This window comes from Schistocerca nitens, chromosome 2 (assembly GCF_023898315.1).
Source record: "Schistocerca nitens isolate TAMUIC-IGC-003100 chromosome 2, iqSchNite1.1, whole genome shotgun sequence".
Lineage (NCBI taxonomy): Eukaryota > Metazoa > Arthropoda > Insecta > Orthoptera > Acrididae > Schistocerca > Schistocerca nitens.
Genome location: NC_064615.1, coordinates 889692344 through 889718417, shown reverse-complemented (window position 1 = coordinate 889718417; position 26074 = coordinate 889692344). Strand labels below are relative to the sequence as shown.

The 26074-nt window shown below is 39.9% G+C and overlaps 1 protein-coding gene across 1 annotated transcript in view; it reads left to right on the top strand.

Moving 5' to 3' along the window:
- Window positions 1-26074, top strand: part of LOC126237201 (NFX1-type zinc finger-containing protein 1-like) — a 383285-nt gene that overhangs the window by 241960 nt on the left and 115251 nt on the right. Inside the window, exons 10-11 of the mRNA XM_049947081.1 lie at window positions 5720-5977; window positions 16064-16292. Coding sequence (XP_049803038.1) covers window positions 5720-5977; window positions 16064-16292 — 487 coding nt within the window. The remainder of the gene's footprint in view (window positions 1-5719; window positions 5978-16063; window positions 16293-26074) is intronic.

The window sequence follows — 26074 nt, the reverse complement described above, 5'->3', positions numbered from 1 at the left end:
CTCCTACCTTCCAAACTTTGCAGAAGCTCTCCTGCGAATCTTGCTGAACTAGCACTCCTGAAAGATTGCGGAGACATGGCTTAATCTGCCAGGAATTCAAGTTTCACTGTTGCTGTTTGACATTCATTCTAGCTGGTCCATGTGATCATCTGCATCTGCATTCTGCCTTTGTGTGTGTGTGTGTGTGTGTGTGTGTGTGTGTGTGTTGCTTAGCTTTCTGTCTATTCATCAGGATTTTTACGGAGCACATTGGCATGGTTTCAGTGATGAAGAGATACTGTATATATTCACAAGGGGTGACAGTGAGTGTGGCATCTTCAGAGACTGTAGTGATTTTAATCATTCTTCAGAAGAATATCATAGTAATGTGTGTCCACATTCACCTAGTAGAGCTCACCAGATTCTGAAAGTGAAGACGAATCGATCCACAGAAGTCCACACCTTAAGTGACAAATTTGATTGGCAAAAGTGTGATTTCAGTCCAGCACTGCATGCATTTGATAACTCATCCTCAGTACATAATTGCCAACTAGCACGCGATTTTTCATGCTACTTCAATTAGAAAATCTGATGAAATTTATAGCACTTAAAACAAAGTGATTTTACACTTTCACCATGGCAAATACTTCGGACTCAGTTCATTCTCGACTGTCCATCTGGAAAGATACTGGTTTTAAGGAACTGTATTGCTTCACTGGTATTTGGCTTCTCTTGGCCTTGTGTTAAAAAGTTGAGAATATTGGAAAATTGGACCAGAGATGTACTTCTGAGCACTCCAATTTTTGGCAAATTTATGTTCCTTTTCAGAATGTTGCATTTTAGTGATAACTCTGCCAATCGTGGAGGTGACAGTGTGTTTAAAATTAGGAAAATAATTGATGCAGTTTGTATGGCATTCCACAGTGTGTTTAATCCATACAAAATGCCCGTGTTGATTAGAACTTATTGTTGTTTAAAGATCACTTATCTTCTAAACAATTTATTACTTTGAAATGAAGTAGATTTGGAATCAAGCCATTTATGTTGTGCTACTGTAAAACGGGATATGTCTTGGATTTCACTGTATACACAGGACTAACAACAGAAATTGAAGTCCATAATTTGTGGAAATCCGGCAGTATAACGGCAACATTAATGAAGCCATACTGTGAACGTGGACATACTCTGTATGTTGACAATTGGTATACAAGTCCAGACTTGTTCCTCTAGTTGCAAAACCATAAGATAGCAGCCTGCGGTACTGTATGTAGCAGGAGGCGCAATTTGCTGAAGCTACAGAAGAAATTGAAACGAGGAAAAGTTGAATTTATATCAGCTGACACAATACTTGCCATCAAGTGGTGGAACAAGAGTGAAATGTTGATGTTGACTACCTGTAGCACCACAGAAATGTGTTACACAGGAAAGAAAACAGGATGACTGGTGTGAAAGTAATGAGGCCTCAACTTGTAGTCGACTACAATGCAAGTATGGACGCAGAAGACCACTCTCACATGCTTTTAAGCTCAGTTGGAATTTGCGTAAAATTATACAAAAAGATTTTTTTGATGTTGTGGACCATTGTGTTTCGAATGCTCGCACTCTTCATAGATCAGTTACAGGCAGAAAAATACCATTAGCAGATTTCCATTTATGTCTGGTACAAAACTTGTGGAACAATTTGCTACTGAACAAAGAATATATAAGAAAAGAAGATGCTCTGATCATGAGAATCATGTGTGCTTTACTGGAAGGCACTTTCCAAATGTCATTCCAAGTGATCAGGCCAAGAAATGCAGACTATGGCATAGATGTCCAGTCTGCTCAAAACAGAATGTGTGCCAAGAAACAAAATATGAATGCAAAATATGCAGTATACGCTAGTGTGTTGTAGCATACCTCACACAGAAGAACTTTAGCCAAGTTGGTACATCTGGAAGATGAAATTCATCCCTTACATCTGAAAAAATTATTTAAAAATTTTAAAAATAAAAATGATACAAAAATAACTTCACCATTGCCGGTTCAAAGCTCGTATGAGAAAGAAGAATGGGAAATATAACAGTGCATATAAATAAAAATAAATAAAAACACATAATTATCTGAGCTTAAAGAGCCTGTACAGGTGAGTTACTGTGATGACAAGCACCTTATGTATGAACATGTGAAACATCCAGTCTGTGCCGACAGACACAGACTGCATACTTCAAGTCCAGTACCATAATGAACAAAATGAAAAAAGAATTACTCATATCAATTGTTTCAATTGTGAAAATCCCATAGAAAAAACCTCTTTCAGTATTTCTAGAATTTTCCAATTTTCCAGGTAACTTTTTCAAACTTTTCTTTCAAACAAATCTTGCCTTAATAATTACGAATGCAAAAAAAAAAAAGAATCATCCATATTGGATAAGCCATTTTTGAATTTTAGTGAGACAAATATAAAATGAAGGTTAACTTCATTAGACAATGGTCAGTTTTCTGATGCAAAAAGTCATTAGGTCGTGTGGAAACTTTAGTATTTCCCTATCGAATTCTGAAGCAAAATTTTTATGTCATCAATTATTTTTATTTTATAATTACAATTGTGTCCTGTATAAAAAGAATTGAAAAACGTTGACTTATTGGTTTTGAAGTTTCCCTGGGGATAATTTATTGGGTTAATGAGCTCAAAATATAGTGATTAGCTTCAAAAGTGTGTCTCGGCATCAAAACACTTCCCTCAATAGTTGTTTTCGAGTGAATTACGAGGTGCATTCAAGTTGTAAGGCCTCCGATTTTTTTTTCTTCTCCGGACTGGAAAGAGATAGAAACATGCGCATTGTTTTAAAATGAGGCCGCGTTCATTGTCAACACGTCCCAGAGATGGCAGCACCGTACGGCAGATGGAATTTTACCGCCAGCGGCTAGAATGAGAACTGTTTTAAATACTTAAAATGGCGACGTTTTCCTTACTTGAACAGCGTGCAATCATTCATTCTCTGAATTTGCGTGGTGTGAAACCAATTGAAATTCATCGACAGTTGAAGGACACATGTGGTGATGGAGTTGTGGATGTGTCGAAAGTGCGTTCGTGGGTGCGACAGTTTAATGAAGGCAGAACATCGTGTGACAACAAACCGAAACAACCTCAGACTCGCACAAGCCGGTGTGACGACATGATCGAGAAAGTGGAGAGAATTGTTTTGGGGGATCGCCGAATGACTGTTGAACAGATCGCCTCCAGAGTTGTCATTTCTGTGGGTTCTGTGCACACAATCCTACATGGCGACCTGAAAATGCGAAAAGTGTTATCCAGGTGGGTGCCACGAATGCTGACGGACGACCACATGGCTGCCTGTGTGGCATGTTGCCAAGCAATGTTGACAGCCCAACGACAGCATTAATGGGACTTTCTTTTCGTCGGTTGTGACAATGGATGAGACGTGGATGCCATTTTTCAATCCAGAAACAAAGCGCCAGTCAGCTCAGTGGAAGCACACAGATTCACCGCCACCAAAAAAATTTCGGGTAACTGCCAGTGCTGAAAAAAATGATGGTGTCCATGTTCTGGGACAGCGAGGGCGCAATCCTTACCCATTGCGTTCCAAAGGGCACTACGGTAACAGGTGCATCCTACGAAAATGTTTTGAAGAACAAATTCCTTCCTGCACTGCAACAAAAACTTCCGGGAAGGGCTGCGCGTGTGCTGTTTCACCAAGACAACGCATCCGCACATCGAGCTAACATTACGCAACAGTTTCTTCGTGATAACAACTTTGAAGTGATTCCTCATGCTCCCTACTCACCTGTCCAGGCTCCTAGTGACTTTTGGCTTTTTCCAACAATGAAAGACACTCTCCGTGGTCACACATTCACCAGCCGTGCTGCTATTGCCTCAGCGATTTTCCAGTGGTCAAAACAGACTCCTAAAGAAGCCTTCGGTGCTGCCATGGAATCATGGCATCAGCGTTGTGAAAAATGTGTACGTCTGCAGGGCGATTACATCGAGAAGTAATGACAGTTTCATCGATTTCGGGTGAGTAGTTAATTAGAAAAAATATTGGAGGCCTTAGAACTCGAATGCACCTCGTATTGCGCTAGTACAGATGAACGTCACTGGTCGTTATGGATTCTCCAGTATTTACATTATAAGTTACATACAAAAAACTGATAATTAAGCATCTTAAGTATCAATATGTCAAATAAAACTCTGATGTATGCAGAGACCTTATGATGTTTCGCAAGAACTAATTACAACTGAAAGAAAGCCTTTGGTGAGGAGTTACATGTTAGCAGCATAAACAGTTTCAGTGTACATTGTGTCTGTCAAGCACTTCATCTCCAGATTCAAAGCTATGGAATAAGCATCCAGATACACTGTGCTTATTTGTAATGTCAGTGATCACACTGAGACTGCCAGTGAGTTGTGACCGCCCTGGTGCCATATACCGAGCATAGGGCCAGGTCGGCCAAGTGAAGAGCTCAGGCACAGACAGCAGTCTGCAGAGATGGCTATTAGTGCAGGTAAATGAATTAGGTGACCTCGAGGGTATGCTTGACATGGCCAGCCAGATGTGCAGCTGCATCGCCAAAGGGTTAACTGTTGCGAAAGATAGATAGACTTCAGCAAATTGGAGAACACAAGTTGTTCTAGTTCATTGGTGTACACTAGATTTTGAAAACCTTCATTCAAATTAGCCAAGAACTTTACATCATTACGGTCATTGTGAAGGTGATCTCATCACATGATGAGTCAGATATGTCACTTCTCAACATATTTCCAGAAAACTGACTTCTTGTAACTGTTGTTAGTCTCATCTGCTTGTTATGTCACTGAAGAACTGGCAGTGTCAGCCGAGTAATCAACTGACAGCTATCACTCTCTCAAATTCATAGTATACTAACAGATTCAAGGCTTTGGTACCCTCATCTCATCGCAAAAGTTTTGCAACTGTCAGTGCACTTCATCAGTTAACAGAACAACTAACTGCCAGCCCTCCCTCAACTCTCTCTTATATCTAACAGATTTAAGGCTTTAGAATGTTACTGTAGGACATGGCTCCCCATCTCCTACCAAAAATCTTACTATTATCTGAGGACCTCAACTCATAAAAGTACTCGGACATTTTATTGGGGAATAATCAAATATGATAATCGTATGCTCACCTAAAAGATCAGGAAACTGTGGTCCGATGAGTGAGCAAATGTGCTAACCGTCATTCATATTTTCTCAATTTCTGTTGAGTGATCATTTCATTAGGGACATTTTATTGTATGAAACAGTTCACAGCAATAGCTGCTACAATATAAATATCCTAGAAATGGAGACAACTAGTTGCCTGTTATGACTGTCAGCCCTCTTAGCCATATTTCAATCGTTTCAGTTTTAAGGTTGTGATTTGGTACTTCAATATAACTTTATTTCCATTCTAATTTCTGTACTGGGTATTACTCAGTCAGTTACAGCAAATGACCTGGATACGGCACACTTACCAGTTAATGAAGTCCCGTTGATTCAGTTTTGTTTTCTCAGAACTGAATGCTTGCATTGTAGATAAATACTAATGCTGTATCCATTGGGACACTTCGCAAGTAATTGTGCTGTAATGAAATTATTATAGTGATTTCCAAGGCAATTTTTTAATATGTAGTTAGGTTTCTAGAAAACACTATATTAAAATATGACAGTTTTATTTTTTCTACATTTATGGAACCTCTTTAGTTTTTGGTCATGTTCATTAGTTAATTTCCTTTACAGTACAAATGTTATAAACAGTGTGAAAAAAGTAATTCTGGTTGCAAAAGGAATCACAAGTGCAACAAAAGATGTTATGAGGACTGTGGAGAGTGTGCTGTAGAAATCAAAGTGCAGCTGAGCTGTGGACACACCCATAAGATACGTTGTAGTACTGATCCATCTGAAGTGAAATGTGACAGAGATTGCAAACGCACAATGGCATGTGGACATGTGTGTCATCGTCGGTGTTTCCAGCCGTGTGAAGGCTGCAAAGTTAAGGTGAGAGTCTGTGTATAGTCCAATAGATGGCTGAATTACATTTGATAGTGAAATAACATTTTTATTGCTATTTGAATTTCCTGATACTTAGTAGAGCACTATATAACAGAATGATATAAACCATTCTTAATTAAAAAACATAAATATACATATTCATCTTGAGGTTAAAGCTCACTTCTGTTCTGTTTGCTTTCAAGTAAATCTCTTTTGGAATGGGATTATGTCTTGAACAAACACAGTTTTATTCTTTTCACCCATACCTGTTTCGATAAATTTTACCATCAACAATGGGTTTGTCTTATTTACTATCAAGTAATAGTCAAATTTGGTTTTATGGCTATTATATTCACAATATTTTAACAAAATGTGTACCATAATAACACTTACTGTTCATGTAGTTATACGTCATCTGCACTACAGATAATATTTTGGTACAGTTAGTCATCTGCAGCTGACAGAATTTTGCTGCAGCATATTACTTACGGGAACATACATGTTAGCCCCAAAAGGAAGAAATTGGTTTTTTGGTCTGTTTGCATATGCTTAGTGTGATATTGCTAGATTTAATTACTTCTTAATGTTTGTTTGCTAGGTTATTATAATTGTTTTTGAAAACGTTTTTGCTTAGTAGTTGTCAGGACAGCCTAGAACAAAAACTGAATCTAATCTGCGAGGGTTGTACCAGAAGTAAGGTTCCCATTTTTTTTACAAATAAAAAACATTGTTTGTTGTTATTAATTTATACATCATTGAAAAGCTTACACTTATGTCTATTTTTCAACACAGTTTCCATTTTTATGACACACTTTTGAAGACAGTGCTCCAGCTTTTGTAATCCTAAGTCGAACAAGTCTCCTGCCAACCTATTGAGGAAGCGTGTGACTTCTGCTCGGACTTCATCATCATTCTTGAAGCGTTTGCGATCTAAGTGTTCCTTTAGCTTGGGGAAGAGGTGAGAGTCACTGGGGGCTAAGTCCGGGCTGTACAGGGGATAGGGCATACCAGTGCACTTAAATTTCTGCAAAAGCTCCTGTGATTGACAAGTGACGTGGGGTTGAGTGTTGTCGTGAAGAAGCACTACTCCCTCTTGTCATCCCAGGTTGAGATCAATGAGAAGTACCCCCTTCTGATCCCAAAACACAGTCGCCATAACCTTTCCTGCCAAGTGCGTTTCTTTGAACTTCTTTGGTGGTGGTGAACCAGAGTGACACCACTGACGAGATTGTTGTTTTGTTTTGGGGGTGTAATGAAACACCCACACTTCATCTTCCATGATGATTGAGTCCAATAACTTCTCCTTGTTGCCTCCTCCCTCACATTGTTGAAGAAACTTGCGAGCACAGTCAAGGCGTTCTCCTTGTGTCCATCAGTCAGCATCCGGGGGACCCAGCAAGCACACATCTTGCAATAACCCAATGTATTCCATTAAAGTTCTTTCAATTGTGCTGTGGGAAGCTTCAAGTTCACCCCCAGTGACCCTCCGATCTTCGAGCAATTCACTGCTTATCTCCTGGACAGTCGCATCCGAAACCGGCAGTCTTCCACTCCCTTTTTTATCGTGAACATCCATGCGACCCTCAGAAAAAAAGCCCTGCACCATTTGCAGATGTGCTAAACAGACATGCACTCTTCACCATAGATTTCAGTCAATTGCTGATGAATCTCCATAGCGGTAACTTCCTTGCGTGGAGAAACTGGATTACTGCTCAAATCTCACTCTTGGTGTGAGCGGCGATCAATACATCCATCTCCAGCTGCTGCCAAGCCAACTCTGAGCGACGTAGTGAATCGCAGATGGGCGGGCTTGAGAGTTGGTTAAGCACTGCGCACGGCACTGTAGTCAGATTTAGCCTAGCACTTCCCTCTAGGCTGTAGCTCTTTGAGAACCTTACTTTTGGTACAACCCTCATAATATAATCTTTTCTTTTCAGAACTTGATAAGCAGAACATACCAATGAGTCCAGTCATAAATGTTTAAACTGCAACTGCTTATCAAGTAGCTAGAGATGTATACAGGAACATTATGCTTTCATAGGCAGCAGAAGCTTAGACAATACTGAATAGCTGATGCAAAAGATGAAACAGATAAATGTACCCAGACCTCAGGGGCTCAGCATTCATTTGCTGAGTACGGGCTTGGCCACTCCAGAGTTTCAGGGGACTTAACACCACCAGTCCTCCATCACTGGAAGCTCTGGGCATGCTCCAGTGACCACTGTGCAGCATGATGGTGGAACGTTGCGTGATGGTGGAACATTATATGTCATAGGGAACAGGGGTCTTGGCTTGACCGCCTGGATTGCAAGGATGATATATATAAAAACTCAGTCTCAAGGCCTTGATGAGATCCCTGGCTGTTTAGGTTGAACAGTCATTAGTGGGCAACCTCTGGAGAACCTGCCACACCCCAGTTGTATAAGGCTTATCATGCTTGCAGGGCTCTGTGTGAGTGGAGCCTTATTTCCCCAGCTACTCATGGGGACCTAGATGGAACCCGCAAAATCTTCTTCCCATCCTAGCGGGAGGGGTGTATCACCCGGACGCACTCACACCCATTCATCCAAAGGAATGGGAGGTTAGCCCTCATGATAGTAAGAATCAGTTAGACTTTAGTAAGAGTTGCTCATGGGGTCATAAATCACAATATGTTTCTGGTGATAAGAGGAAGGAGACAACGTTTCAAAAACTGCCCTCTTCTATATCTATAAGGGTTTGGAAGGACTTGCTGGCACTTTAAAATTTATAAAACGACAGTGTGATAGCTGCTTGTTGGCCAAAACTAACAGAGCAAAGCAGGTGGAACTTAAAGAAATCACACAAACTAGGTGAATATGATATTGTCGTTGAGATGCGCAACTCCCTCATCTAAAGCAAGGATTGGTAATGTGGCATGATATCATGGATATGGACATAGCAGAGCTGAAACAAGAATAGGCATCCCAGGGGGTAGTCGATGTAGAGCAACAAATATGAAGGAATAATGAATAAACTGAAAAGACTGCCACTTTCATTGTCACATTCAGTTCTCCAACATTGCCTGCACATATTTTGGCAGGGTTCCTTCGACTTACAGTTAGGCCTTCAATACCACACTCTATGGGGTGCTATAAATGCCAGCATTTTGGCCATACAACCATGAGTTGTGAAGATGAAGTGACCTGTGGGAAGTGTGAAAAAGCAGCCCATGATGCTGGGACTGAGTGCCTGTCTCCAGTGAGCTGCATCAGCTGCTCTGGGAGCCATCCACTCTGGAGCCAAGAATGCCCTGTTTTTGCCAAGGAATGCAAAATACAGGAAATAAAAGCGATCAAGCATGTCTCCAAACAACACCCAGAGACATCACTCAGACACTGGCCAAGCATTTTGCAAAAATTACTGTGTGACTGTTGAGAGGGGGAAGCTGAACTTCAGATTCAACAGTTCTGAGGCCTACAACTCCTCTTTCTCCATGCGGGAGCTCGAATTGGCACTGTCTGAGACTCGTGACACTGCACCCAGTCATGAACAAATCCTGTTCCGCATGCTTTGACATTTACCAGTGCCATCAAAGGAAATCCTTCTTGAATTTTCTAATCTCAAATGGCAGATGGACAACTTCCCCAGCTTGTGGAGGTAGCAATTCTGATACCTCTTCTCAAACCAGGAAAGGGCCACACATCTCACTGTAATTATAGGAGTATTTCCTTAATGTGCTGTGTAGGAAAGACCCTGGAGCAAATGGTTATCCGTAGTCGAGTCTGATTATTTGAGACCAGACAACTCCTTAGCTGCTCTCAGCATGGATTCCATAGATTTTGATCCACTGTTGAAAACTTTACCCTGCTAGCGGCAGTTATTGAGCAGTCTTTCCTATATAAACCTCACTGTATTGGCATCATCTTTGATATCAGTATGGCATATGACACTACTTCGAGACACAGTTTTCACATGCAGCTGCATCAGTGGGATTTTTGTGGCCACCTCCCCATCGTGTTATGGTCTTTCCGGTCTCCTCTGATTTTTAGGACTCAAGTTGGTGACACACTATCTGATCGTATGAGCAGAAGAATGGTGTCTCTCAGGACAGTGTTGTAAGTGTTACTCTCTTTGCCATAGCCATAAACAATATCACATCTATGATAAGGAGTCCGGTACAGTACTTGTTATTTGTGGACGATTTTGCTGTTTTCTGCTCCTCCACCAGTGTTGCAACAGTAAGCTGTCAGTTACAGCTTACAATATGGAGGTTAGAGGAATAAGCTGCAAAGATGGGTTATTAGTTTACTGCAGATAAGTGGGAGTGTTCCTTTTAATCATTCTCATTGTATTTTTAATTTACCTGAGTTGCATGTGAGGGGCACCATGCTACTTGTTAGAGACTCAACGAGGTTTCTGGGACTCACTTTTGATTCCAAATTGTCGTGGTTGCCACACCTGACCAACCTGAAATCCATATCTCTCAAAGCACTAAACATCATAAAGTGCCTTAGCCACAGGTCTTGGGGAGCGGGCAGGGTGCGTCTTCTCCATTTTTATAGAATTTTGGTGTGTTCACAGCTGGACTACAGGTGCATAGTGTATGCATTGGTGAGGCCTTCTTATTTGAAGATCATTGATGCTGTCCACCATGAGGGGATTTGGCTAGCCATGGGGGCTTATACGACCAGTCCCATACCCAGCCTCTGTGCTGAGGCTCGGGAACTGCCACTTACCATCTGGTGGCAGCTCCTCCTGGTGCATCAGGCGAATAAGTTCCTCATAGCTCCAACTTCACCTGCACATCATACTATTGCTCAGGAACATCTTTTCTCCAATTGTCTACGAGTCACAATGCCATTTGGGATCTGTGTGCAGCACGTGCTGGAATAATTCGGTGTGGAGCTAGTTTGACCCGAAATCCAGAATTTTAACTGTCTGTCACCCTGGTTACTGAAGAAGCCCAGAGTAATTTTAAACTTGGTGCAGTATAGGAGATATTTCACTCTTTGCTTCCATTTTTAATGCAATATTTTCTGACATTTTATCTGAACACCAGAGCTACATCGCTGTTTTTACGGATGGGTCAAAACAGGGGGACTGTGTTGCTTGCTCTGTTATTTTTCCTGATCATGTTCTCAACATCCGTCTGCCTCAAGACTTTGCTGTCTTTTATGCTGTATTATATGCGATCCCACGGACTTGAGCAGAGGGGATGTTCTTCCAGTACCAAATTTCTTGTCTGTTCTGATCCTCTGAGTGCCCTTCGCTCTCTGAAATGTTTGTACCCAGCAGATAACGTAGTCCAGACTATCTAGGCTGCCCTTCACGAACTATGACTGGGGAAGGAGGTGTCTTTCTGCTGGTCACCAGGGCACATGGGAATTGCGGGGAACAAAAGGGAGGATCTAGCAGCCAAGGAGGTGTGTTGTGATCCTCAGCTATTTCAGTGTGCCATCCCCTTGCATGCTACAACCTCACTGTTGGGCTCCAGAGTCTTCCATCGGTGGGGATGAGTGGCTGGAAGTGATAGACTATAAGCTCTGTCCAGTAAAGCCCACAACGTGGCCTTGGTGTACTTACATCCAGCCACATAGACAGGCTGAGGTTCTTCTCACTCCTCTCCGTGTAGGCCACAGCCCTGGGACGCATGGCTTTTTGCTCCAGCGAGAGGACCATCCAATGTGTGGTGCTTGTATTTCCTCTTGCCCACTTCATATGTCACATTTTTATATTTTCTTCTTCCATGAATTAAAATCAATATCTCTGTAAGCTTTTCATGTTATATCCTCCTTTCAAGACACTGTCCATTCCGTTCAACTGTTCTTCCAGGTCGTTTGCTGTATCTGCCAGAATTAAAATGTCATCAGAAAACCTCAAAGTTTTTATTTCTTCTCCAATACAGCATACCTTTTGTCTACAAATAAAATATTTCTGTGTTAATTAATTATCATAAACATTGTAATAAAATGAGTTGTAGGTATATTGCTCACATGTAAATGACAAGAGTACAAAAAATTTCATGCCTCTAAATAATAATGGGGAATTTTTTAATTTAATTCAGCCAGATTTTGTACCTTCGTACAGACTTTGTTATTTTGCTTATTTGTTCCTCTTCTGCCTTCACTATTTCATTTCTCAAAACTATCTATTCATCTTCTGTTGTTTTCGTTAACCCTGCTTCAATTAATCATTACGTGATGCTAATTTTGAAATTCACAATGAATCTGGCACTTTAATTTATCCAGGTCCCAACTCTGTAATTTTCTACCTGTTTACAATTTCTTCAGTTTTAGTCTCCAGTTTCAGTTTGCAATTTAAAACTGATCTTTCAATCTCTTTCTTGCCATTGTTTAAACTATCTGATACCTTTGTTTAACCTATCTGATGTCTTTGTTTAACCTACGTGATACTTTATAATGTCCTCAGAACTCTTCCACAAAGCAGCCTTCTTTCATGAATCTGAAATTAAGTGTATTATGTTATCATAACATCATACGTCACTTGCTACCAATGATTAACAGTTGGTCTGTGCAAAATCCTATCAAATGCCTTCCACTTCGCACTTGACCCCAGCCAGGGCTCTATTATTTTCCACATTTGCCTTTTCCTGCTGTTGAATTCCAATTTCCTATAAAAATTAAATATTTGATTCCCTTTTCTTTGAAAAATACCAGTGTAATCAAGTGGGTATTTAACTACCCTCAGGTGATAAACAGCAGCCATTTAGCTTAACTGGGAAGGCAGCAATTTTTTTCAAAGTAGCAGCTTTTCCTTTTATTAATTGGATTAAATTTAGCTGGCATAAGCGTGAATAGCATTAAGCAGTACTGTGTTAGTTTGTTGTTAGTAAACTATAAAGTTTCTTTGATTTCATTGCCTTTACTAGACATTTTTTTACTTCTCTGAAGGTTCTCGTACTTGATGGGATCTGTGAAACACAGTAAACAAATCAGTAAAATAATAACGTTTGACGAAACTTGTCAGATACATCTAGTCACAAAGACATTTAAGATAACAATCGCTGTAAGGAGTGTTTGACACAGTAGTACTCGACACAATAGTACTCTTATATTTCTGGACGATATTAATTATTTCCAAAATGGATTGAAATGATGACTGGTTAGTGCATATATGAGAAGCTGGTGCTGCATGTAATTTTTAAATGTGCAAGTCTGGTCCAGACGGTGTTAATATCCAAATGAAATAGTGTTAGGAATTGTAGTTTATGGAAGGAATGTTATATTACATTGTAATATCACAGTAATATTGGATGAGTGCTGTTCCATGAAGCAAACCAGGAAAATATGATTGTTACTCTAGTGGCGCCACCTGACGTTACCATGGAAAGCAAGTAGTTAGTGCAACATTTCTATCGACCACTGTGGCGCCTAATCAGATAGTGCTGTCCTCGGGCATGCTCTCTTATGGGATCACACCAGACTCCGCCACATGAACTGGTGCATGGCATGTCGGATCCTGTCTTCTCTGTGTGTTGAGAGCAATAGAATCTTTTTCTTCATGTTTTATTTCTTTCCCCAAGCAGTACTAATGGCATTGAATTATACTTGGAAAAATGTGTGATGAACACAGTGCTGTCTTGTAAATTATTTATTCACAACCGGTTTTGGTCATAGAACATTGTCACGGTGTTGTACATATGAATGAAACGAAAAGAAAACTGTGAACATCGAAACAAAATCCAGTTTTCAAAGAAGCACTCAGTCGAAAACATCAGATACAAAAAACTTTTTTTTACAGTGACAACATCACAGGACATTCATGCCTTTAGATATGAATGAAGAACATTGATGAGTCAAAAACATAATAAATATTTAACATAGATATTCAGTGCTGTAGTTTACTCCATCAACAATAAGTGAAATACTGGCAGTCCTGCTTACAAATGTGACCCAAGAGGTCACAAGGCTAAGCCAAAGATCATACAGCCAAAGACAATACATGAACAAAGTAAGCTACAACATAATATCGTTATTTAAGAAGTGTAAATCAGTGAAAAATAAGCTATGATGAACACAAGGATTTTTATACACACAAAATAGTAAAGTAAACAAATAAAGTCTTTATATTAGTCCTCATTTGTGCCTAGACTACGTACAATGTATCTTAGTCAAGTGTAACTTAAAACATATACTATGGCTAATCAACAACTAGATAACAGAACCAGCAAACAAGTAAATATAAATATGAAGTCATATATCCATCAAATTGATCGTCAACCTACCACAGGAATAGGCGGGGTGTGGTTGAACTTGAGCACTTAGTACTAGCCATAATAGTAAAAATGGTTGTTGTTACACACACATATTATAATCAATTCTAAGAAAAACAGTGGTCATTTAAGCCATCATAGTTAAAGGGTAATAAACCGAGCTCCCCTCAGAATGAAATATTCACTCTGCAATGGAGTGTGCACTGATATGAAACTTCCTGGCCGAGACTCAAACTTGCAACTTTTGCCTTTCCCAGGCATGTGGTCTACCAACTGAGTACCCAGCCATGACTCACGACCTGTCCTCACAGCTTTACTTCTGCCAGTACCATGTCTCCTGCTTTCCAAACTTCGCTAAAGTTCTCCTGTGAAACTTGCAAAACTAGCACCTCTGAAAGAAAGGATATTGTGGAGACATGGCTTAGCCAAAACCTAGGGGATATTTTCAGAATGAAATCTTCACTCTGCAGCAGAGTGTGCGCTGATGTGAAACTCCTGGCATATTAAAACTGTGTGCTGGATCAAGACTCGAACTAGTGACCTTTGCCTTTCATGGGCTAGTGCTCCACCAACTGAGCTACTCAGGCACAACTCAAGACCCATTCTCACAGCCTTATTTCTGCCAGCACCTCGTCCCCTCTCTTCCAAGCTTCATAGAAGTTTAACTGCGAAACTTGTGAGACTAGAGCTTATGAAGGAAAGGATATTGTGAAGACGTGGCTTACTCACAGCCTGGAGGATGTTTCAAGAATGAAATTTTCACTCTACTGGGGAGAGTGAACTGATATGAAACTTTCTGGCAGATTAAAACTGTGAGCAGGACCAAGACTCGAACTTGTAAACTTTGTCTTTCATGGGCAAGTACTCTGCCGACTAAGCTACTCCGAAAACATCCCCCAGAGTGTGGCTAAGCCAAGTTTCCACAGTATCCTTTCTTCCAGGAGTGCTAGTCTTGCTAGGCTGCATTTGGATCATTAACATCAATTGGTGTGTGCGTAAAGAGTGAGGGAGTGAGGTGTGTGTGTGTGTGTGTGTGTGTGTGTGTGTGTGTGTGTGTGTGTGTGAGCGTGCGTGCGCACGAGCGCATTAATTTTGGCTTAGCATTGTGACTTGGATCGCACTTGTGTGCTTGTGTGCTTGAGTGCTAGAATTTCACTTGTTGATTGAGCCAATGCTTTAGTAGTGAACACCTACGTTAAATTTTTTTATTGTTTTGACTCTGCAATGTCATTCATCCATATGTAAAGGCATGAATGTCCTGTGATGTGGACACTGTAAAATAATAATAATAGTAAGAACGTGAAGTTTTCGATTGAGTTTTTCTTTGGATACTGGCCGTTGTTTCGATGTTCATGGCTTCCTTTTTGTTTCATTATTATGTAAAGCAATCTGAAGATGGTCTATAACTGAAAATGGCTGTGAATAAATAATTTACAAGGCAGCACTATGTTCATCATGCATTTTTCCAAGCAGCGTAGTGCTTAGGGGGTTATCTTGGTGGACTCTATTTGTAATATACAGAACGCTGATATGCCTTGAACTGGACTGTACTTGGGAAAATGGACTTGAGATAACTTGCACTGTTCCTAGTGGCATCTTGTACATAGACCTCCTTTTGTAAATGACTCCATTGTTTGTGTGTATTGATTACTTTTTCCAAAACTTGTATTTATTATCATCATGTACAATCATGTTAAGTGTTGAATTGCATAATCATGCAATCACTGTACTCAGTTGCCAATATCTTGCAGTAGATAATTTATATAACAAACTGGTTAACTTTCTTGTGTATTTAAATGGATAATTTTTAATTTATCCAGTGTCGTAAGAACTGTAATTTTATAAAAAGTGTAACTATCATTTGATGTGGTGACTATAAGCCTTGTCTCTGCTAACAGGTGCAGAAAGCTATTCCAGACTGTGGACACAAAATATACATACCTTGTTCTGAACAGCCCACACGTAGTATGTGTAGGAAGACGTGTGAAAGGCTTCTTGAATGTGGGCATCGTTGTAGAAGCTTGTGCTGCCATCCTTGCACTTCACGGTGTGAAGAACTCATTCCGAGTCCTATAACTCCTGCATGTGGACATGCTGTTGAAATTCCATGTTACCTGAAAAGATCAGGTTTGATAAATATTTCAATAAGATGTAAATTTGTCTGTACCATTATTAACAACTGTTTAACAAAAAGATGGTAGAATAGCTTGGTATTAATGGGCTAGTAATTATTTCAAAATCTAAATATATTTCACAAGTTTACTAGATTGAAATTAAGTATTGTTAAATAGGATATAAGCATTTAGTCAGTGGTCAGTAGTTCTGGGGATGGTGAGGGATGCATTGTTTTTCTCACTTACACGTGATAGTTGAGCATCTTTTTTTTATTTCCAGTAGAGTTTCTGTTTCTGGTGCCATAGTGAACTGCAGTTATGAAGCTTTACTGATCCATTTTATACCTTGACTTGATCCATGTTCCTGACTGTCTTCTTTCATGGTGAAATCCAGGGCACGCAATGAAGAATTGCAAAAAATGCCCGTAAACTACTTCCGTTGCTGCCGTTTTGAAAAGTGGAAAAGGAGAGACTGCAAGTATTTCAGACATGATGCTCCAGAAGGGCACTGAAAATTGAATGGGCTGATAAAGTAAGCAATGCATGGAAAGTGACAGAGAAAACTTAACAGCAAATCTTGCAGCCAAAGAGAGACTATGTGTGAAGCCTACAATTATTTGCATAGTCAGAGCCTGGGAAAAGATGTATCAGAAATTCTTAGGAAACTTTCCATTTAGGTTCTGATAGATCAGTCCGCTTGTAAATCCGAGGACAACAAGCAGAAAGTGTGGGTATTTAATTATGGATTTGAAAATGTATTCTTATAATATATACATGTACTGCCATTCTTATTTTTGACCATCTCACACACTCCGAAACAAGAGGTGTTTGAAATGAGTCCTCTCAATAGTGAAAACAATTAAGACTACTCAGATCGAATAAGGCAGCAAGCGCTGATCATATTCTTGTCAGCTTTTGCAGTGAATACACTACAGGAATTAAGCATATTTCCCAGCTCATTTTTATCAAGAATCGCTCATGCAGCAATAATCCCATAAGGCAGGACAAATAATGGATGCCTAAAATTACAGACACACATTGATATGGCCCATCCGTTGTAGCATTCTAGAGCATATATTTATTAATTTTGACCATTACCATCATCCTGCATTAAAATGTGATTTTCTCAGAGAATCAGGAAAACGCACTTGGTTGAAACATGGGAAGCTTATTTCACTTATGGTATCTTGCAACTCATGGACAGTGGTAAAATTATGAAAGAAGAATAGCAAAGCATTTGAGATGTGATGTTAAAGAATGACGTTGAAAATTGTATGGCCTGGCACATAACTGATAGGATACACTTGAAGACATCAGATATTGCTGCAATTGTATTAGAGGCAGATAAAGAAGGCGAAAATGGTAAAAATAGTAGAGGGAGACAGATATTGTGATATGCTCAACAAAAAAACGTATTTAAATCTGCAAGCTTTCTGAGCTAGTAGCTCTTTCTGGCAAATAGGCTGAAGGGGATGGAAGAGGGGTGAAGGAAAAGGACTGGTGAGGCTTAGGAAATGGGGAGAGTTTGGAAACGTCACTCAGAACCATGGTAGGTGTCCCCTGGCCTGGGGTTCTGTTGACTTCCCCGAACTCTCCCTAGTTCCTAAACCTCGCCAGTCCTTTTCTTCCACCCCTCTTTCTTCCCCTTCAACCCTTGTTCCAGAAGAAGGAACCACTGGCTCTGACAGCTTGCAGATTTAAATACCGTCATATCTGTATTCTGCTGCCGCTTGGTGAGTAGATTTTTTTGTCTATCCAGTTACTTTTTATATGTAAGCTAGAACAACAGTGACCATGTGTTTGCGAGTTGTTAATGTATGAATGTGTCTTTGTGTTTTTCTACATCTGAGGAAATACTTTGTCTGATAACTTAGTCAACTTTTAAATGTCTGTGTGCTACTCACAACATAGAAGAGGCTTGAGTGACAATCTATCCTATTTCATTGTTATTCCATACAAGAAAACTGCTACATTGAAAAAATTCAATGATCCTTCTTATATACTACTCAGTTGCTGTATTTATCTTATTCTTCAAGCAAAGCATTTACCATATTTATGCCACTATAATGTGACCCTCTTTTCTTAAGACACGCTGAGAAATTTGCATTTTTAATGTTTTTGACGTGAACTATTTTGAGATTTGCTCAAAAAAGGTAATACTATCTACAGCAAACAATCACAATGTTTGCTCAGATTATGTAATGCTGATATGAATGTGGTTTATCATCAGATGCCTCATGAAGTTGCTGCACTAGTTTTGTTCTTTGTTGTAATGTAATCCCCACATACCTCATCGTCATCTACTGTAGCGTACTAATTCAGCAAAGTGATGTTTTGTGATTGCCAAACATGCAGTGAATTTTCGTTAGTTGGTTTAGTGAGTTTAGATATGCATATTGTGTGGAGATTTGTTTTTGTCTGCACATTTAATTGGAAGAGGATGGATGCAGCATTTTTGTAATGTGGAGCAACACTTGCAGTTCAGTCACACTTTGTGGCATATGCTAGTTTGTCAGTTACTCCATGCAGTTGTGCCCCTGTCTCAGAGACACACTGTGCCCCATGGAATAGTGCACAATTGTGTGCAACAATGCAGAGTGGGGCCAGGAAGAGGAAGGGACAACAGCAGGATGGGGAGGGGGGGGGGGGGGAGAGGCGTCAGCACAGCCCTGTGGAGTGTGCGGGCCTAGGTGACCAGACAAAGCTGCAGGTGCAGCGTTAGGAAGCTGGGGGGGGGGGGGGGGGAGCAGTGAAGGTGAAAAGGTCAGTTGGTGCATTTGCAGAGAAAGGGATACAGTGAGGGTGAGGGGAAGTGAATTGGGAGGAGTTAATAGGTCAGAGGGGGTAAAAGCTGTTGAGTGGAAAGTGTGGGGAACTAGGTTACTGTAGGTTGAGGCCAGGAAAATTTCAGAAGTGGCGAATGTGTTGTCATCGGGATTTATTGGTGCACTCTAATTGTGTGCCACTCTCTGCCAATGCATCCACCAATCTTTTCCTCTTCTCTGCTCCCCATTTCCCCCTCCCTCCACCACAGCCTGCTGATGCTGTGTCTGCCACCATTGTCCTGCCACCTAGCCAGTGCACACACTGTCAGGCTGCACTAACCCTTTCCCATATCTTGCTGTCCCCCCTCCTTCCCTGCCCCACTCCAGATTGCTTCTTCTACTCAACACATTTGAACTGCATTCTGGCTGGAGATGGTGGTCACTTGTATGTGCATGAGGTGTGCTTGCTTGTGTGAATGTGTGTGGGGTGTTTTTTTTTTCCCTCTGAAGAAGACTTTGACTGAAAGTTCAATGTCCAGCAGTCTTTACGCTCACCGTTGATAAAATAGTCCACACTATGAAGCAGTCATCAAATGGATTTCACGTTTAAACCCAAATTTCATGACCGCTTGTGGAGGGCATTTTCAAGGCAGGGTCGTATCTTCTTTGAGCATCCGATTGAAATGCTGGCTTACTACTGACTGCATAAAAATATCTGAACGCAGTTGGCCATTGTTGATTGCTGTCATCTACTGTTGGAGGATTTGTACACATATTCTTCAGCACTGGGATCCAAATGTCATTCGGAGGAAATAACTAGTGTAGAAGTAGATATTCATTGTGTGGACACCGCTATAGCTGAAGAAATCTGTTAGGAAACTGTAAGAATACTGTCTCGTGCGAAGCCTTCAAAAAGTTGTATGACTGTGGGTGAGAGGAATGCCATACAATGCCTGAATGAGGATGACCGCTGACAAGGCAAATGTGACAGTTATTTGAATTTGAAATATTATCATATTAAGATTAAGAACTTTGTAGAACTGCAGACATGTAGGAAACTGAATAAAGACCTTACTGACAAAGTTCTTAGAACTGTTGTGAAGTTGATAAAGAAAGTCCTCTATCGAACAGTGTGTTCATAAAAGTGTTCAATTCCATTGTGCGACCACCAAGACTTTATAGATTAGACCAAAAATGCATAAAGAACATGTTATTCTAAGGTCTGTAATGACTGCCCTGGTGTGCCCATCTATTTGACTGCCAAGTTCTTGACAACATTCTTATGGATGTATGTGGACTGATCGGATTCCTATATCAAGAATTCACCACATTTTATCAGCAAATTAAACACATAGTAGTCCAGCCAATTGACATATATTAGTTAGGTTTGTTGTGGTATCACTATTTACTATGGTTTCGCTTAAAGAGATGTTACAACAGCTGAATCAGATTTTCTTCTCTCGATATTGCAGAACTGTTTAAATATTGCCTCACAAATGTGTATTTCACTTGGAATGATGAGTTCTATCAATAGATGGATGGTGTGGCTATGGGGAACCCCTTAAGCCCAGTTATAGCTAATATCTTTATGGAAAAATTCAATTACAGGCATTCGAAACTGCCAAAAAAAAGGTGAATATTTGTTCCACTATATGAATGATATATTTGTTTTGTGGAGGCTTGGCAGAGAGGAACTAGGTCAATTTCACAAGCATCTCAGTGGGATTAATCCAAAGATTCAGTTTACCTTGGAGGAGGAGGCAAGTGAAAGATTAAATATTCTTGATGTGCTACTTTTCAAGAAAGAAGGTGATTGCTTAGGCCACACAGTTTACTGAAAACACACACACACAGACCATCACCTACACTGCTGTGCAAAAATCGTAGTGATACACAAGCGCCTGTGAAATCGAAAGTTTTCCTGTCCTTCATTAATGACATTACTGACTGCACCGGAAAAATCTTGAAAAAGTAGAACGTTGTGGTAATTTACAAACCCACCCAGAAGATGCAGAACTACCTACAATTAGCCAAGGATGCTTACAAATTGTTTTCGTAGGTGCTACAAAAAGAATGGCCAAAAAACTACTAGAAGAGCAGAAAGTCAATTGTACCGGGGGGGGGGGGGGGGGGATTGACAGATCATCTGTTGCAGGACATGCTTTGCAGCCAGGGAACCATCACATTCATTTTGACAGGACTCATTTACTGGCAACCACAAGCAGATACCATGAAAGGCTATACAGAGACACCAGAGAGACTGTAAAACATCCCAGCAATTTCAATGGGAAGGAGGAAGGCTTGTAATTGAATGCCATTTGAATCTCAGTACTGAAGATGATGTGAACCAGTCTTCCACCACAGGGTGACAGCAACACCAGACGATTTCAGTCAACAATGGCCAACTGTGCTCGGGTATTCAAAACATATTACATCACACCACTGCAGGGAACATGTCTAAACAGAATTTTGATGCAGTCGGTAGTGAGCCAGGGTGTTGACTGGACACTCCAAGAAGCTTTTAAATGTGAAATCCATTTGATGATGGCATAATAGGCCAGAACATTTTATTAATCGCAACGTTTCTGGCCATGAAAGTTAACATATTACAGTCTTCTCACTGCCCCCGTGTGCAATTTAATATGTCATTTTACTGTGAGTAGTAGTGTATCCAAACAACCTGTGTTGCTTGACATACTATCCAAATTAATATTGCAGACAGTTATTGTATGGGATATTTTAAAATAGTATGAGCTGGAAGAATATATACACGTCTGAGAAGAAATGGTTTGGTTATTAAGTAGCTTATTGGAAATAGATAAGTATGGTTCTATTTCCAACACAGGCAAATTGGCCAGGAGACAAAAGTCCATGAAGAGAAGAAACAGGATATTGAGAGGGAATATAAAGTTTAAGAGAGGTGAATAGTGGCAACAGGGACTAGAAAAGTGATTTATATATTGGAAATCATTATAAAAATTTGCTGCTTAAATAATTAAAAGGAAAATTTTGATAGAATGATTAAAAAAGGACTGGAAAGTACTCATATTATGGGTGAACTTTAACTGCCACTAATATAAACAGACCTTCAATATTGAATACATATATTCAGTATGTAACATTCATAAATTTATGTGCATCCTTTTCTGTTACCGCTATTGTGCATGGAGATTGGTATGACAATACTGGTTCTGGATCGCCCCTTCTCTGCTCACACGAATTCTTGTTGTTAGCTTCAGTCCTCTTGATGCAAGATTCTTGGCGCGTCACGGAATAATAAACAGAAAATGACTGTGTGAATAAACTTTGCTTTCTTGATAACACTTTTACTATACAATTGGAATACACATGTTTTAACAATATTAAATCAGCGGAACTCGCAATACGTCCACCCACTATCACATATAGACACAGACAGATGAAACTAAAGAAATTAAAAAAAAATTAAGAGCATCTTTTTCCTTGTTTTGTTTATTACCTATAGTATCGCTGGTACAAAATAAAAAGAAAAGAACAAGAAAAAAATAGTACTAATAATATGGTTATTCACAATTGCCCCCCACTGTGCACTGACGTCATACGGAGGTGCACAGTGGACTTATTTCTCTTTTTATGGGTTGACAACCCTGGCCGGTATAGGCATAGCCTTTATTTTTCAGCCATTGGAGTTATCCTCTTTGGTTATCAATTTATATAGGCATGTCAGCTCCCTTAACACATACATACATAAGTTCTCCTTCCTAACGACATGTTTGCTGTAAGCGCATAGTCCCATTATTGTCAGTCAGTATCTGCCCAGTGTTGAGCTTGCGAAGCATGTGCACGCAGCTCGATAGCCATTACCGACCCAGCTAGCTTTCACGTGTGTTTAACACAAAGTCAGAGTGCCCATCTCGTGTGTTCATATAGTCTTCACTGCACAAACTCATGAATCTCATGTTTAGCGGCTTGATATCCTTTGTGAAATCTTCAATGTGGTGACAACTGGTTTCCATATCAGCGGTCCGAGGAAAGTATTTAGCCTCGTCACTCGCACTTATTCATGGGGAACACTAGACGTACTTCCGACATCCACCGACAAGATAAGTTTCTTGCCACAAGGTCTTTAAATATGTCTGCTTGTGAGATGTCTGCTTGTGTCTGTATATGTGTGGATGGATATGTGTGTGTGTGCGAGTGTATACCCGTCCTTTTTTCCCCCAAGGTAAGTCTTTCCGCTCCCGGGATTGGAATGACTCCTTACCCTCTCCCCTAAAACCCACATCCTTTCGTCTTTCCCTCTCCTTCCCTCTTTCCTGATGAGGCAACAGTTTGTTGTGAAAGCTTGAATTTTGTGTGTGTGTTTGTGTTTGTTTGTGTGTCTATCGACCTGCCAGCGCTTTCGTTCGGTAAGTCACATCATCTTTGTTTTTAGATATATTTTTCCCACGTGGAATGTTTCCCTCTATTATATTGATATAGATGTAGTAACATATCTTCAGTAAATATTTCATAGTTTAGGATCCCTTTCTGTGTATACAATCCCGTAGCTTATCTTTGTTTGTGTGCAGAATGAGATTTTCACTCTGTGGCGGAGTGTGCACTGATATGAAACTTCCTGGCAGATTAAAACTGTGTGCCGGACCAAGATTCGAACTCGGGACCTTTGCCTTTCCTGGGTTTGTGTGTGTTGTGTACATAGTCATAGTTCTAGTATAGGCTCTCCTTTAATTTTTGATGTCCTAGTTTATGCAATAGGCTTTAAAAATGCTAGTGCAGGCTGTAGCTCATAGGGTTTGTTTCTTTTGGATATTCCAACACTTTCAGCTGTGTCTGGCGTGCACGTGCTTGTGGTTTGCTGACGAGCTTTCACCCCCATGCGCATGCTCTGCATTGCTCTGTTAATACCAGCGTGGCAGCGGGCTGGGTATTGCAGTGCGTGCTACCGTCTGTTTCATAAGTTCATTCATTCATTTACGGTGGGCTACATGCAAGGCAAAGCGTTGTGTTTAAAGTATCATCATCATCTCTAGACACATAAAAGAAACATTCGCCTTATCATTTACACATTGGACATACAATAAAAAACCTAAACAAAAATTTTCATTTTCAACAGAAATTCTGGAATTTGATTTTCCAGCATCGTAAATCAATATTATTATGCATATGTACAACTTAGAGGAGTAAAAATGGATACATACCCTCTCCTTCAATATATGAACATTCTCAAGTTTTTGTGTGGGTAAAGGCCCTTGTCTTTACCCTTGTTCACGTGTGCCAATCTGTATGCTTTTGGGTAGGGGATTTTGGTAATTATGTATGGTCCGGTGTATAGTAATTACCACTTATGGTTCAGTTTTCCAATTTTTGTGGAATTGGGATGTGTTCTAAGTAACACCTTTTGTTCTATTTAAAACTATTTTGTACGTTTCAGCTTTCTGTCATAAATTCTTTTCTTATATTTAACCCATGTCTCAAGGTTGATTACTGCTTGTCGTATTTTATCATCCAGTGATGATTCCGATATCGGTATCTTGAGTAAAGGTTTCTCCCATTTGTCAACCTGTTTGCGATTGAACATCAGCTCATTTGGTGTAAATCCAGTTGATGTATGGGGGTCCTCAGAAACTTGTTGAATTCCTTAAATGCCCTTTCTATGGGGGAGGCTTTGGGATGAAATTTCAAAACTAAAATGTGTTTGATTCGGTTGGAATCTACAAACTCTTTCTATTTTTCTCCCACAAAATATGAGGCATTATATGTTAAAATGACTTCTGGTTTTCCTACCCTTGTAAAATAATCCTCTTTAATTCGTCTTATAATTGAACTGGCTGTAACTTTCTATACAGCATACAGTTTTATGTATTTAGTGAAAATGTCATACAGGCCTACTATGTATTTTACTCCCCCTTTACCTCTGGGATAGGGTCCATCCACATCTAATGATACCTTTTCTAGAGGTTTCTTAGCCACAATGGGATGTAGTTGTATCTGTTTGGAGATGCTAGATAGTTCTGCTTTCTGGCAAACAATACACTTCCTTACCACCTGTACTACTCTTTGTCTAAGATTGAGGAAATAACAATGTTTAGTTATTTTGTCAGTGCATTTTGAAGTGCCATAATGGCCCCAAATATTGTGCAGTGTATAAGATAAAATTATCCGCATATTCATCTTGCAAACACACACACCATTTCTCTTGTTCCTATGGAACAAAACACCTTTGTGAATACTGAAAAACCTTTTTACTTTTTCATCGCCTTACTCCAGCGTGTTTCTTCCTGCTGTAATTGCTCCATATGTTTTCACATGTGTACATAGTATGGTTGGAGTGTTTTTTCCTCCATCAGCATACCGTATTTACTCGAATCTAAGCCGCACTTTTTTGGTTTTTGTAATCCAAAAAACTGCCTGCGGCTTAGAATCGAGTGCAAAGCAAGCGGAAGCTCTGAAAAATGTTGGTGGGTGCCGCCACAATTAACTTTGCCGTCAAATATATGTAGCGCTACACAGGCATGCTTTGTAGGTACAAAGATAAATACTGGCACCAAAACCTCTGCGTCAGTAAATAAATTTAAAAAAAAAGGTAAAGACGAGCTTTTTTCTCCGCCTCGAGTTTCGACCACTGCATTTTCATACATTATCCAACGAAGTAAATACAAATTCTGTATTGTTCATCTTTGAATGTAGCAGCATTTCAATGCACTACGAAAATCCGACTGGCAAGACTGTTTGGAATGTTTGTCAATATGTCCAACTCTATATTCTGAATTTTTTCCTACTTGTGAGAAGAGATGGTTGCTAATAGGAACTTTTAGGAATTGTGAATCACATGCAGTATTCTCTTCACCATAAGAATAATACGAATATAAACATTTTGCCACGTATTGTTTCGTGTTTGCTGCTATCTCATTTAAATCCTGTCTGCCTAATAAACTACGAAACTAGAGGGAGACAACAGCAAACGCGGAAGAATATACATATCATGTCATGTTTGTATTTGTATTATTCTTATTCCTAATAGTGATACAGTCAGAATGGAAGCACGGCA